Source organism: Bos indicus, chromosome 15 (assembly GCF_029378745.1).
Source record: "Bos indicus isolate NIAB-ARS_2022 breed Sahiwal x Tharparkar chromosome 15, NIAB-ARS_B.indTharparkar_mat_pri_1.0, whole genome shotgun sequence".
Lineage (NCBI taxonomy): Eukaryota > Metazoa > Chordata > Mammalia > Artiodactyla > Bovidae > Bos > Bos indicus.
Window position 1 is genome coordinate 8,480,391 of NC_091774.1, and position 15,537 is coordinate 8,495,927.

The 15,537-nt window shown below is 39.8% G+C and overlaps 1 protein-coding gene and 1 pseudogene across 2 annotated transcripts in view; one reads left to right on the forward strand and one right to left on the reverse strand.

The window, feature by feature from the left end:
* ARHGAP42 (Rho GTPase activating protein 42) overlaps positions 1-15,537 on the reverse strand; it is a 349,579-nt gene that overhangs the window by 99,087 nt on the left and 234,955 nt on the right. For both annotated transcript variants that reach the window (XM_070803334.1, XM_070803335.1), the window contains one exon: positions 1,666-1,767. In XM_070803334.1, the coding sequence (XP_070659435.1) occupies positions 1,666-1,767 (102 nt within the window). The remainder of the gene's footprint in view (positions 1-1,665; positions 1,768-15,537) is intronic.
* LOC139187275 (ubiquitin-related modifier 1-like) lies at positions 9,876-10,638 on the forward strand (annotated as a pseudogene).

Consider the following 15,537-nt stretch of genomic DNA (forward strand, 5'->3'; position numbering starts at 1 on the left):
TTGGCCTTGGTCTTTGGTACATGATGGTGACAACTGGGGGAGCCTTTGTACAGATGACTTCATCTACATATTGCATTCTCTCTCAGGTTTATTCTAAAGAAATGTTTAAAAGTTTAAATAGACACACATTTAAGGAGTTTAGAAATATGTGAACACAATATTAAAGAACATAGTATACTATATAAGATTAAAAATGTCCATGAAAATTAAAAATATAATTTCTCTTTAATAACAGATTTTTGTCCACTTCACATTAACCCCAAAATCTTTCCATAGGCACCCAACGGTCTATTAAATTATCCTATTTTAATAGCAGGTATTAATAACAAGTTATTTATTATAGTGAAATACAGATCTTTCCAATGTTCAACATTTTAAGTGAGGAAATTCAATTCCCTCTAGGGGAACATAAAAATACAGTAAAAAAGAATCAAGTAACTCTTGCATGACTTTTTGACTGCAGTTCCACTGCACTTGAACTCGTCAAGCATGCCTCATGGCTGAACAAGAAGGTCAGAGAAATAAGAATACGAATAAGTAGGGTGGAGGACCAAGCTGAACTTGAACAACAGTTCAGGAAGGAAGGGGACTTTGCTAGAGGATCAGAATGAGACATTTAAAAGAGTTCAACGATGCAATCCCTAGAAATACAGAGAAGAGATGAAGAAGAGACTGCAGGAGGCTCAGCGCCACGCAAGATTCCCTGGGGCGGGCTGGGGGCAGTGATAGCTGCCGGTGCTCAACAAGTCCCGGTTCAGCTCTGAGACACACTGCTGTATGCTGGGGAAAGTGTGCATGGTGAAAGACAACAGAGCCATTTAGAAAAACAAACAAAACATATACTATCACTAGAGCTGAAACTGCATCACTCCTCAGTAAGAGTTTTCTATCTGGCTAACTATAGTTAAAACACTACCAATGAGAAGAGCAAATTTTCAGGAAAAAAGGAAGAAATATTCCTTGTATGAGAATACTGTCCACTTTAGTAAAATATTTCTGTTGACTTGTTTAAATTGACAAAAAATAATGAAGATTTCAAAACATGTAACTGTATATCTTTTTTCCCTTAATGCTGATGTAACAATTGAAGAACAGATATTTTTAACTTAATATAAATGTTACACCATGAATTTGGTAGGTCTTGCTATTTAGAATGGCTTTCTAGGTGGCTCAGTGATAAAGGATCACCCTGCAAAATAGGAGACTCAGGTTCAATCCCTGGGTTGGGAAGATCTCCCAGAGAAGGAAATGACAACCCACAGCAAGATTCTTGCCTGGGAGATCCCGTGGACAGAGGAGCCTGGTGTGCTTCAGTCCATAGGGTCATGTAGGAGTAGGGCATGACTTCGTGACCAAACAGCAGCAGCAGTTATTTAAAATATGCCCAACAAGAAGAAAAACAAATAGCCTTGTTTCACTCTTTTTCATTATTGAAGGAAATACTAACCTTTCTCTTGGAACTGTTCATTTTAAATGTCACAAAGCACGTAAAATGCTCAGCACCACGCCTGTCTATCTATACCAAATGCTCAATTAGCTTAAATATTCTTATTATCATTATTTTATTAAACAGGAGCAGATTCTGAGATAATGTCTACTTCTGGGAATCTGGGCTTCACATGACAATGCTAATGCTCTCTTCACACTTCAACTGGAAAAACTTACCTCTTGCAAATGAGATTCCTTTTTCTTTGCAGACAAATTTAAATGTTTGTCAAGAATGGAATAGTATTTTTCACTCTCTTTGTCGAATTTCTTCTTTCCGTCCTAGGAGATCACAAAAACAACAAAACATTCAAATCAGAGAATCAAGATAACCTTGATTTCCATCATTCCCGTCAAGCGTCCAATAAAATTATTTGATAAAGATTCAGTGAGCTTCAACTATGTGGAAAACTTGATGAAGTAGGAAGAAGGGTATGAAACAAAATCATCTGAGTATGTATTCTGCTCTCAAAGAAGTTCATAGAACTATAGTATGGAGGGGGCAGGCTGCCTACAGTAGAATCCCTTTGAGCACTCTATAACTGATTCTCAAGAAATTTTGACTTAGAAGTCTGGGACATAGCCAAGAGAAAAATGTCTCTTTTAGGCTTTTTTGGTGATTCAGATAAGTTAATATACAAACAGTTTAGAGACCACTCACAAACTCTTTGCAAGGAATCATAATATTTCCCAAGTCAAAAAAAAGATGCTTGATATTTCAAACAAGTCATTCTCATTTTTTTAAGTAGAATAAATTTGTATGGGCTTTCTAGGTGGCTCACTGGTGAGGACTCCACCTGCCAATGCAGGAGACACAGGTTCGATAATTCCTGAGTTGGGAAGATCCCCTGGAGAAGGAAATGGCAGCCCGCTCTAGTATTCTTGTCTGGGGAATCCCATGGATAGAGGAGCCTGGTGGGCTGTAGTCCATGCGGTGGCAAAAGAGGTGGACATGACTCAGTGACTAAACAACAACAATTCTTTTATACAGAAGGGGGGATGGGGAGGGGCTATTATAAACAAAAAGTCCACTGGAGGAAATTGGGAGTTTGAAGCATAGTGGCTTTTCAAGGGTTTAATTTGACAGTTTCATATTGGCTGAGCTGTTCAAACAGCACATTCGTGATAAAAAGGAAAATAAATCTTCACAAACTGGTGGTGTGAAATCATTAGACCAGTTCAAAGTCAAATCAAAAGGATTAGAATCACCTGTATCATGCACTCAACATAACTTAATCACTGACCTTTGCAATGCCTAAAATGACATTGTCTTATGGGTTCAGCTGTAACCAGGCTAGCCCTTTGTTGGAAGAGAATACCTTTCCCCTAAGGCATACTTCTATAGAAATGCAAACAGAATACAGTTCTAAAGAGAACAAGGCATGCCTAGACATATGATCTTCTCCAACTATAATTATGTTATCCACCAGGTATGTTTTTTCCATTTATGAGTCCATATGAAATAAATACTACATGACCATAGTCATAAATTTCACTGGCCAAAGAAGTACTACTCCTTCCTTTTATCTCAGTGTTTCTTGATGTGCAATGTCTGGACCACATTAATCAAAGTTAAGTATTTTAAAGGTTACTCAAAATGTAGATTCCTATTTCCCTCATGTAGAGATTCAGACAGGTCTTTTTAACAAGCTCTGTGATTATTATGGATAATGGTTTTCATTTATTTGAATCAGTAAATATTTGGAAGAGATTAATTAAAAATAACGGGTGAATGGATGGATGAGGAGAGGAGGAGAGACTCTGGGAGGAAGCGGGGAAAAGAGAAGACAAGCAGGCCTCTGGTTTGTCTGTCTCACAATTCAGGTTGACAGATCCAGACTAACACATGAAGGTATTCTATTCTGATCCAGTAGCACTCTAAACTTTTATCCACTCAATTATATTTCCAGGAACCCATCATGCTCTAGTTGCATGGATGGAAGTTTAGAAACTTAACTGGTAAAGTTGCATTGAATGAAAAGAACAAGAAGGGTTCTGCTGTAAACGTTCTAGACCTTTGAAGAAGTGCGGGAATGTTTGTGCATTGCTGTATTATACCTGTAAATAAGGCAGGGGAGTCACATCTTCAAAGGATTTTTATCATTTAAGGAGAAAATGTGGCTCTACTAGGCGAAACACAATTGGAAAATACCAAGTGGCATTCCCATCCAAAAAAGGGGTCGGTGGAGGAACTCGCACAACAAAATGTGGCGAAGAGGAGCCAAAAAGGTTCAGGACAGGAGGCGCTTGTCCCTCCACTGTTGAAACAGATACCTGAGTGAACATTCCATTGTCTACTCCTCAATCTGGCATTTTATGCCCACAGCTGACCTGCTCAAGCAATCTTTCCAAAAGCCTCTCTCATTAGCCATTCTGAGCACCTGTTCTTTTTTCTCTACAGACTATAAATATAAATGCTTATTTCTTCTAAGAGCCACAGCTTCAAGTTAGAGCTACTCTTAGCATCCAGTTTAAACAGACCTCATTCACAAGTCCGCTTCACCAGTTTCCTCTGCTTTGTAACCATTCATCTAATTTTATAAATGGATCTCTTACTGTGTTCAAGCCCTACACTGCAGCAGGAAAATGCATATCCTAAATTTACATCATTCATATATATATATATATATATCCCATGCTTCTTAAAATTTTGAGAGAGTGCTCAATAAATATTTAATGAACATGAAAAATTATTCCTCTTGTAACAGTGGGCATTACAGTCCCTCACAAACATTCCATTTGATCAAAAAACCGATATCCATGATACAGGGGGCGATTCTGTACAAATGGCCTCAATTCAATCCCTATGATACAAGAGCACTGTAGGGGGCGGGGGGCCACCAGCTGCCTTAGAGATGAGTACGGGAAACTGACTCACTTTCATCTTACAATAGGGGGCTTAAAATTTCTCACTGTGTGCAGAAGAAACGAGGTGGGGGAGAAGGGAGCACAGCTGTGGCAACTACACTTACATCTTTGTTTTTCAGTGTTTGCTGGCATTTTTGGAAACGTTAACTCAGTGCCAACATACCAGCATTCCTGGCAATACAAAAATCATTCCCAGAAGAACTTCCTGGACTCCTAATCAAACCCTGGCCCTTCACACCACCAGGCCAACAAAAGAGATCTACTCAAAGGTTCCAATGATGCAAATAACACAAACACATTCAGTTCTAGTATAAAATTAAAGCACTGGACTGAAAGAGGAGGGCACATGAAGGACAACTATAGTCTAGGGAACCATATTCTTGAAAACAAAGAGCACTTTTTGTGACTCACATCTACCCCCAAAAGCCATGATTTACTCTCATGTAAGTCAGGTCCTATTTGGTTTTAGTAACTTAATACCACACAGCTATCGATTGTCTACTATGTACTTGTGGATATCAAGCTAAGAATTTTCTCCAAAACCAGTGCTGCAGAAAGAAGGGAAAATAATGCATGAATCTTTACGCTAAACGCTATATGTGATTACTGACTGAAATAGATGGGAAACAGTGGAAACAGTGTCAGACTTTATTTTTCTGGGCTCCAAAATCACTGCAGATGGTGACTGCAGCCATGAAATTAAAAGACACTTACTCCTTGGAAGGAAACTTATGACCAACCTAGATAGCATGTTCAAAAGCAGAGACATTACTTTGCCAACAAAGGTCCGTCTAGTCAAGGCCATGGTTTTTCCTGTGGTCATGTACGGATATGAGAGTTGGACTGTGAAGAAGGCTGAGCGCTGAAGCATTGATGCTTTTGAACTGTGGTGTTGGAGAAGACTCTTGAGAGCCCCTTGGACTGCAAGGAGATCCAACCAGTTCATTCTGAAGGAGATCAGCCCTGGGATTTCTTTGGAAGGAGTGATGCTGAAGCTGAAACTCCAGTACTTTGGCCACCTCATGCAAAGAGTTGACTCATTGGAAAAGACTCTGATGCTGGGAGGGATTGGGCGCAGGAGGAGAAGGGGACGACAGAGGATGAGATGGCTGGATGGCATCACTGACTCGATGGATGTGAGTCTCAATGAACTCTGGGAGTTGGTGATGGACAGGAAGGCCTGGTGTGCTGCAATTCATGGGGTCTCAAAGAGTCAGACACGACTGAGCGACTGATCTGATCTGATCTGATGTTATAATGGTATGGTATAATGGTTTTCTGTAGATCCACAATAAGTGCATCTGAACCAGGTAGTCATGTACAATGAGGTCATATATATGTGTGATATGTTTATATGTGCATATTTTTAAATCTTTAAAAAATGCTATCAAAAATGGCAAGTTAATCCCCAAACCCAATTATAGTGGCAAATGTGTAAGATAAGTTCAAGGTCTGTAATCAACTTGTGTTCCAAGCTACACTGTATTTACTCTGATCACATGATCACATTATTATTTAGCATATAAGATTAGCAACTGAGGTTATGTTGCACTTTCATCATATCCCCTGAGCTAAGGAATGGGAAAAAAACTCCAAGTGTCAGTCTAAAAGTTGTGATATATAACAAACAAATAGGCAAAAAATAAGTCAAAATACTCATATAAACAATATGTCTATCACAAATTATACACAAATGTTAAATATAAGGCCAAATCAACACCTTCTATTGACCACAAGAGAGTACCAAAGGAAATAGACTCTACCACAATACCTAAAAAGTCACAGATATATTTCAAGCTTTATCCAATTGTTTTTTCTCTATAAAACACAACTGCAAAACTTTGTTTAAACAACTATTTTAGCAACCTTTATCTTAACATTATCATGATCAATTTTTTAAAGTAGAGGCAATGAAAAAATATTTTCTATATTTCTTTTAATGAAGCACACATTTAGGATTTATGCATCCAATTTTTAAGACAATTTCAAGGTTATAAATGAAACACAGGATATTGCAAAATTTCCCATGCAACTATTTATGCTACCATGTTAGTATAACCATTAGCTAAATAAGCACTAAGCATATATTTTTAAAATCCTTTTAAGTGAGTGCACAGTAGCAGAAATAGTAATAATAAATACCGATAAATTTCTATTTCACAAATGCATAATTCTTATAAACTGGCACTGTGCTAGGCATTGAGAGGACAAGATACAGCCCTAACTACCAGTCTTGGCTAGACTTCCTCCTTCTCTGATAGTGGGATTTCCTCACCGCTTGGAAGAGTGACCTAGGGTGACATCATAATTTTTAAGTCTCAGAAAGAACAGCTGCTTAGATGTTTCTTAGACCCAAGAGATTCCTGGTGTCCAGAAACTCAGGTTGTTGAGACCCTTAATACAGCTTTCACAGCAACATCCCAACTGCAGGTGACTGCACCAAACCATTCCCCACCATGTCTGTCCTCCTCAATCTGCTGAAATATAGACATTTCAAAAGGGCTTCCTTCTTCAGAGTTATGCCAATATAATTCACCACATCTTCCCTTTTCCAATTATCTTGCACTACTACCACCAGGTGATCAGATTCCTAAGAGCCAATGGTTTCGTATTTGCCTATATGAGGAACTCCTACAAAATGGGGCTTCCCTGGTAGCTCAGCTAGTAAAGAATCCACCTGCAATGCGGGAGACCTGGGTTCCATCCCTGAGTTGAGAAGATCCCTTGGAGAAGGGAAAGGCTACCCACTCCAATATTCTGGCCTGGAGAATTCCATGGACTCTATAGTCCATGGGATCGCAAAGAATCAGACACAATTGAGTGTCTTTCACTTTCACTCTTAAAAAATGGAAAGATAGAAAAACAAACAGATAAAAATATAGATGAAGGATATGAAGGGATAACCAACAGAAGAGGGAAGTCAAAAGGTTAACAAGCATATAAGGAGTTTTTCAAACTCATTATTAAGAGGAAAGCAAATTAAAATATTGAGATATCACATTATATGTATCAGATATTGGTTGGCAAGAGTTATAAAGGTGAATAACAGGTTGAATGCATGTGGAAACATAGGAACTCACATATGGTGGAAACATAAGAACTCATAAAGGGGTACAGGTACAGCCTTTCTAAAGAGAAATGTTGCATTCAACATTTCTAAGTGATATATATGCATGACTTAAAAACAAGCTTCTGGGTGCACATCCCAAAAATATCCTCACAGAAAAGTCCATAAGCAAACCTGAAAGAGGATCCATTTGAAGCAGGAAGATAGCCAGGGTATTTACTGGTGAATAAAAATGCATTAGAAGCATACCACAAAGTGGCAGGCATGAAGTAAATACTACAAATAGATGGATCTTAAAACATAATTCTGAGTGAAAACCACAAAACACAAAATAGGTAAGTAACACAAAATCATTTATGTAAATTGAAGTCATGAATAGAAAAATAATATCAATTTTGTAAGACAAATATATACACATTAAACTTATGAGAATGGTTGCTGTATAAGAAAGAAAATATGAATGAGGTATGAGTGAAAGAATAAAACAAAAGAGTTGTGAACTAAAAAAGAAAAGAGATGAGAAAAGAGAAAAGATAAGAGAATTAGGAGATTAATCAGGAAATCCAACCTCTGACTAACAGAAGTACTGAAAGAAAAATGAAGGGAGGAATTACCAAAAAAAAAAAAAAAATTACGAAAATTTCCAGAATAAAAAAAAGTATCCATATTAAAATGACACAATATATACAAAGCACAATAAATGAGAAAATATCTGCAAGATATATCATACACTATTACAAAACCATGATTAAAAACAAAAATCTAAAAACAGAGGTCAAATAAATATCATCAGAAACCAATGAGTTCACAATAACATCACAGGAAGTTATAAAACAAAGGTGCAGTGCCTTTAAAATTCTGAGAAATAATGAATTCCAACTCTGATTTCTATATCCAAATTGTCAATCTAGATTCATGGTAGTATAAAAATATTTACAAACATACAGGGTCTCAAAATTATTAATATCTAAAAATTTGTACTATTTTTCAGAAAGATACTAAGGTATGTGCTCAACTAAAATGATGGAATCAACCAAAAAAATCAAGACATGAGATCTAGGAAAACAACAGTTCAAAGAGGCAAGGAAAATTTCCAAGAAAATGGTAGTATGACCTTCCGTGAAAACAGACAGACAAATAAGCCTATGAACTTTAAAGTAGCAGTTAAGATTAGAGTCCCAGAAGGGATGTGTCTTTAAAAAATCTGGAGAAGATATTCAATGTATACAAATGTATCAAGATGCATTTTGTAATTACACTAATGCATTTGGGAACGGAGACTTTTATGCAAAATTTAAAGGTAACTATTCACTCTAAAAAAGAAGTCTCCCCCTCCTTTATATATATATGTGTGTTTATGTATAAGTGAAATAAATGACAGCAATGGTACAAGGACAGGAGGAATTTTGTTACTCTAAAGTATTTACACTGCCTGTGAAATAGTGCAACATTATATCAAAAGTGGATTTGGATTAGTTTTAAATGTACATTTCAAATGTACAAATTTGTAAATGTACAAATGGATGAAATAGAGAAAAAGAGAAAAAAAAGATGAGAAATGGAAAAGAGTGGGAAGCAGAGGAGGAATTTATACTGCCACTTTAGGGCAATCATTAAAAAATGTTTTTAAAAAGTATAATTGATACAGTAAGAAAGCAGAGAAAATGAAATCATATAAAGTACCCAATTAAAATCACAAAAGGCAGAAAAATAGTGGAAGAAAAAAACAGGAACAAAGAACAAGGGGAAAAAGTAGAAAACAACAGTAAATATGGTAGATATTAATCCAACTATATCAGTCATCCCTTTGAGAGTGAATGGTCAACATCCACCGATTAAAACACAGACATGGTCATAGTGAATCCAAAAAACAAGACTCAGCTACATGTTTTCTATAAGAAACCAACTTGAAATGTAAAGACATATGCATTTAGAGCAAAGAGAGAAAGATAAACTTTGCTAACACTAAAAAAAAGAAAGCAGGAGTAGCTATATTAATGTCAGATAGATCAGATTTCAAAACAATGAAAGTTATTAGAGATAAAGAAAGAGGATTACATAATGCTTAAAAGGTCAGTTCTTCAAAGACAATAATAATTCTTAATATGCATACATCAATGTGTAAGCAGAGCATAAGAGCAGAGCATCAAATATGTGAGGGAAAGACTGACAGAACTTGAAGGAGAAATAGGTAAATCCACTGTCATAGATGAAGACTGTAACATCCATCTACTAGAAATGAACAGATCCAACAGGTAGAACCTCAGTGAGACCACAGCTGAACTCAACAGCACCATCAACCAACTGGATATAATGCTGTTCATTTAAGAACAGCAGATTATACATTCTTCTCAAGCTCACATGGAACATTTACCAACACAAACTACACTGTGGGCCATATCTTAGCAAATTTAAAATAATAAAAATTATTCTCGGTGAGCTCGGCTTCCTCAACATGGCAGCGCCCTTTTCAGTGGAGGTGGAGTTCGGAGGTGGTGCGGAGCTCCTGTTTGGCGGTGTGAAGGAAGCATCAGGTCACCTTGCCTGAACAGGAGGAACCCTGGGATATCCGCAGCCTCCTTGTGTGGATCAAGACTTTGCTAAAACAGCGGCCAGAGCTGTTCATCCAAGGAGACAGCATGAGGCCAGGGATTCTGGTGCTGGTTAAAGATGCCGACTGGGAACTTCTGGGTGAGCTGGACTACCAGCTTCAGGACCAAGATAGCGTCCTCTTCATCTCCACGCTGCATGACGGCTAAGGGCCCCTCTCTGTGCCTGGGCCCCCTTGGGGTTGGGAGAACAGAAGAATCAGACAATCCCCTGGGGCCCTACTTCCAGATCTTCCTGTCCCCCTTGGCTGCTTTCTTCACTACTCTGTCCCTTGAGCTCCCTCCAGGCAGGGAAAAGAGGCCAGGTGCTAAAAATGAGCCTTTCTCGGGCACGTGAGCAGGGGAAGGCAGGCGCCCGAGCCGGGCACTCTTCCTCCCAGCAGCTGAGGTGGGGGAGGGTACCCCTCCGCGTGGCCGGAGAGGAGGGGGTCTGTGCGGCCAGGTGACCCAGCTGCTGCCCCTCCTGTGTCTCCCTGAGTGACGGCTGACAAGGCACTGCCGCTCCTGGGCTGCGGTGCCTTCCTGGGCAAGAGGAATGAACCTCACTAGCTGATGGCAGGCCCCTCCCCTCTCAAAGACAGGAGGAGCCTTTGCCTCAGTTTCCCCATCTGGACAGCAGAGGGCTCTGCCTGATCCCCATTGATATCACTAGGGAACCCCAGCTGGGGTCCCCTATTCAGCGTTGACCGCCCGCCCCACACACACACAGCAGCTGCTCCTCCAACCACACCCCTCCTCCTGCTCCCCCACCCACAGCCCTTGACCCTGGCCAGTCTCCCCCACACAGGCCACCAGATGGGCTCCTGAGACCCTCCCCCCCACACACAGGGCAAAAGACTGCTTATGTGCAGCTCATTCCACTGGGGGTGGAGAGCGGGAGGGTGTAGGCTAGACCTTGGACTGGCAAATAGAGGCCTGGGGTGGGGGGGTCAATGTGCCTCAGTTTCCTCTCTAATGACAATTGAATTTTTATAATGTCTGAAAACTGAGGGGACTTCCCTGGTGGCTCAGACAGTAAAGAATCCACCTGCAATGCAGGAAATGTGGGTTCTATCCCTGGGTCGGGAAGATCCCCTGGAGAAGGAAATGGCAATCCTCTCCAGTACTCTTGCCTGGAGAATCGCTTGGACAGAGGAGCCTGGTGGGCTACAGCCCATGGGGTCTCAAGAGTCAGATACGACTGAGCGACTGACACACACACAAAATTGAGATATTTGATGGTGCAAGGGCACACTTTATCTACTCTCCCATCTCCTGCAGAAAGCAGGATGGGGCAGGCAGCACCTGGGAGGCAGGGTGACTCCCCCAACCCTCATCCCTTCTGGAAGTCTTGGGGCCTCAGTGCCTGCAACAGCTGGCCTTGGGCAAATAAAAAAGACTAAGTTGTTTACTGGAAAAACAAAAACAAAAACAAAAACAAAAAAAACATTCTCAGAGTACAATGAAATAAGCTAGAAATCAATGACAGAAAGATAGCTGGAAAATCACAGAATACTTAGAGATTAAAGAAGCTTCTAAATGACACATGGGTTAAAGAAATCTGAAAAGAGATTTTAAAAAAGCATTTTGAACTGATTTAAAATTAAATGTTAAAATGTGTAGGACATAGCAAAGTCAGTGTTTATAGGGAAAATTACTGCACTGAAAAACATTAAAGAGAACAAATGGATGAAATAGGAAAAAAGAGGGAAAAAAAGAGAAACAGTGGGAAGCGGAGGAGGAACTTATAATGCCACTTTAGACCGTGGGAGAGACAGAGAATGCTGCTGACAGTTTCTGATGATGTTTGATTGTTAACTGTCTCTTGGGCTGTGTAAAGACAGAGCGGACTGGGATTGGGTGGGTGGATAGTACTTGGAGTCGCTATAATCTTATGGGCTCTGGCATGACATCATGGATAAAACTAAGTTACACAACTGAGCAAACTCCAGGCAGGGTGTGTGGAACACACTCCAGACAGAAAGTTTGGAAAATTATCCTGAGTGAATATAGGGATTTCCTAATTAAAAGCAACACAAAGCTCTGCTTTACACCCACATTCAAATTTCTCTTCTTCTTGCTTGACAGAGACCTTGGAGAATGAAATTAAATATTCAGTTAAAAAAATAAAAAGCACAGTTCTAATGAGGTGGATGAAACTGGAGCCTATTATACAGAGTGAAGTAAGCCAGAAGGAAAAACACCAATACAGTATACTAACGCATATATATGGAATTTAGAAAGATGGTAACGATAACCCTGTATACGAGACAGCAAAAGAGACACTGATGTATAGAACAGGCTTATGGACTCTGTGGGAGAGGGAGAGGGTGGGAAGATTTGGGAGAATGGCATTGAAACATGTGAAATGTCATGTATGAAACGAAAAAAAAAAAAAAAGCATATTTAATGTCTCAAATGGTACACTTCTGTTTTGCCTACTTTATATTTACCATTTTTCACTTATTGCATTTGTGTTCTCAGAATGAAATAGTCTATGAAAGTGAAAGTTGACTTATAATTGAAGACAATATTTCTGATAATTTTTAGCTGGAAATATTACTTTAGCAGAATATCTCATATAAAAATAAGCCTGAGAATGTTTCCTAAAACCTAAAAAAAAAAAAAAATAGAACTACACTTCCATTTATGTTGTAACAATTCTCATTTACTCTTTCTGCTAAACTTGATCCAAATTGTGTGACTTTTTAGTCACTGGTGCTTTGTGTCAAGAAAGAAATTCTAGTAACAAAAATAAGTTGCATTCAACTTGGAATTTCATAAGATTATTCCATTTCCAGCAGGATGGCAGACTAGATGCCCTAAATGACTCTCTTACTAGAAACAAATAAAAAAAATAAATAAATAAAAAAATAAAAAGCACTGATAACATGTAAGGAAGAACTAACCTGAGGACAAAAGGCTGACACTTATTAAAGAGCATGCTCATGAGAAGCCTGCATCTGACTGAAACAGAGAGAGGTGTCTTTCCTTAACTCCCAGGGTGAAAGTCATAGCAAGTAGAATTTAATTTCACATATTATGCTAATATTATACTTTTTTAGAGCAAAATTCCTAGAAAACAGAGCCAGAGGCAAAGCTTGCCTGCTACAGCTTGGATGCAATCCCTGGGGAGCAGGAGGGGGGGGAGAGAGAGAGAGGGAGAGAGAGAGAGAGAGAGAGAGAAAGGGAAGAGAGACAGGAAAGGAGGAAGGAAAATACAAGCATTTATTCCTGAACTAACTGCAGAAACAGGAGGAGAAACAGCCAGTTGCTCATGCAATAAGGCAGACCTCCATTCAGGTTTCACAAAACCAACACACCTCTGGACAATTCAGTTGGGTAAGCAAGGATTTACCTGCCACTTTCTAATTGGTCAACATCTGCCCCATGGATAAGAACTCTCCTGCGTCTTATTGGACTGTCATCTGCTTGCTCAACAGCTGTGTGAGGGGCCAGAACCCAGGGCCCCCCCGGCACTCCATAAAGGGTCCAGACACGATGGGGAAGAGCCAACGGGACTGCGAGGCTGTGCATCGCTTGTGAGGAATAAGAAGCGACAATCCTCGGCCAGAGTTCTCTTCTGAGCAAACCCCAAGGGTCTGGGAAGAGCATAAACTGTGCCCAACAACAACACACACATTCCTAAGATGCAGATATAAGATTTTATCTTTATTGAGGGCGCTATATTTGCAACTTTAGATAATAAAAGTATAACATTTTCAAGGGATTTGCAGACTCATTCACAACCTTGTTCTCTAGAGCCTGTTTTGTATATTTTGCTATCAGAGGGTTTTCAAGAAGATCATGTTTATAAATAGGAAAGAAAGAGTACGTTATCATGACTCCCATATTATACTGTGGAAAAAAGAGGTTCATGGAAATTAACCATAGGCACTCAAACAGCAGAAGGGTGGAGTTCAAACTAAACTACAAGATCTTTCTCAACATGAGCATAACTAACACAACTGCTCAATTTTAACATTTTAAAAGAAAATGATCCCCATCCTCCATGGGATTGAAGTGCCTTGGTCAAGGTCAAAGAATTAGTCACATGAGTCCAAGCTTGGAACAGCCCTCTCCTGTGTGCAGAATTCATGGAATACTAAATTTCTACTGCTTTTATCAAAAGCCCTTTTTGGCTGCGTGCCATCCTTTTTCACAGTAATAGAACCCCCCAGATTACAGCAGGGCAGACAGCTGCCACAAATACAGAATACATTGCCCAATCTCCTACCAAGGAGATGTGTCCATGTGAGTAAGTTTTGTTTGAAGAATAGGAGCAGAAGCATTGCAGTGGGGGTAGCTTCCAGAAGCCTCCCAGAAATGCCTGGTGCTCCTCCCTGAACCTTTGCTCCCACAAAGGAAGAAAAGGGTCTGATCGGGCACTGCAGAATATGTCCTTTCTGCTCATTTCCTCTGCTCTGCCTTCCCTGACTTCCAGCATTAGGTTCATCTCTTAAAAAGAGTTGTACTTTCATGAGAACAGTTCCACGAAAAAGTTATTATTGCAGGTATTTCTGCCTAAAGGTCTAATTTCAACAGCCAGACTGAGGGACTTCCCTAGGATACAGATGAGTGGAAAGACAAGGAGATAGAGTCCGAGAGAGAGAGAGATACTGATTGACTGATTCAGCCCAACATGTTAACAGTGTGGAGGCTGAGAAATCCTTTACTAGGCTATCAGCTAATGCGGTATTTCCCAGTAGAGAAGTCTCAATGTGTAACTGCCGAGTGAACGAATTATAACCAGCCCATTCTGTAACCGCTGTCACATAGTCATGGCCATCCTCTAGAAGTAATCACCAATCGTATTACCTGGAACACTGAATAACTCTGGGGCCTTGGTCATCTTATCTGTTGCCTAACAGTTGGACTCAATGACTTCAGCTTAGACATTCTGGAGACAAGTAGCATATAAAGAAGTGCTCGATTACTGAAAACACGAACATGATTATTTCTCCTTCATTGCTCTACATAATGCTTTTCCTAGGTATACCCACCAAAAGAACCACTTCGGAGGGCTGGCCATTGATGGTGTGGGCCTGCCAGCTGGCAAACAATCCCTGATATAAAAAGATCAATATCAGCAGTCGATAAGGTAGCGATTAGTGAGAAATAGCTACCCGTTCACTTTCAGCTACTATAATCTTAGTTGCTCCTCAGTCTTATTGAGCTTAGGGTTTTATACTCCAAAGATAAGAGCCAATCCTCAAAATGTCACGCTAATTGCCAAGAACATGAAGAGCTTAAAGGAAGGAGAGAAAGCACCGCAAGCTGCCAGCGCTGGGAGCCATCCACTCGGCAGCTAAATGTGGAGGCCAGGGGCGCTGCTACCACTTGGCTACTTTCAAGCCACGTGACTTAAGCCACAAACTTCAGAAGAAATTTCAGTTTTCATTCACAAAAATACACCCTTCACTGCGTGGGTTGAGCATGCAGTGCTGTTTGTGCCTGAAGTTTAAACAGCTACATATCACTTCTGCTTTATAAACAAGAAGTCTCTCTGTTTCATCCTATAAACACGAT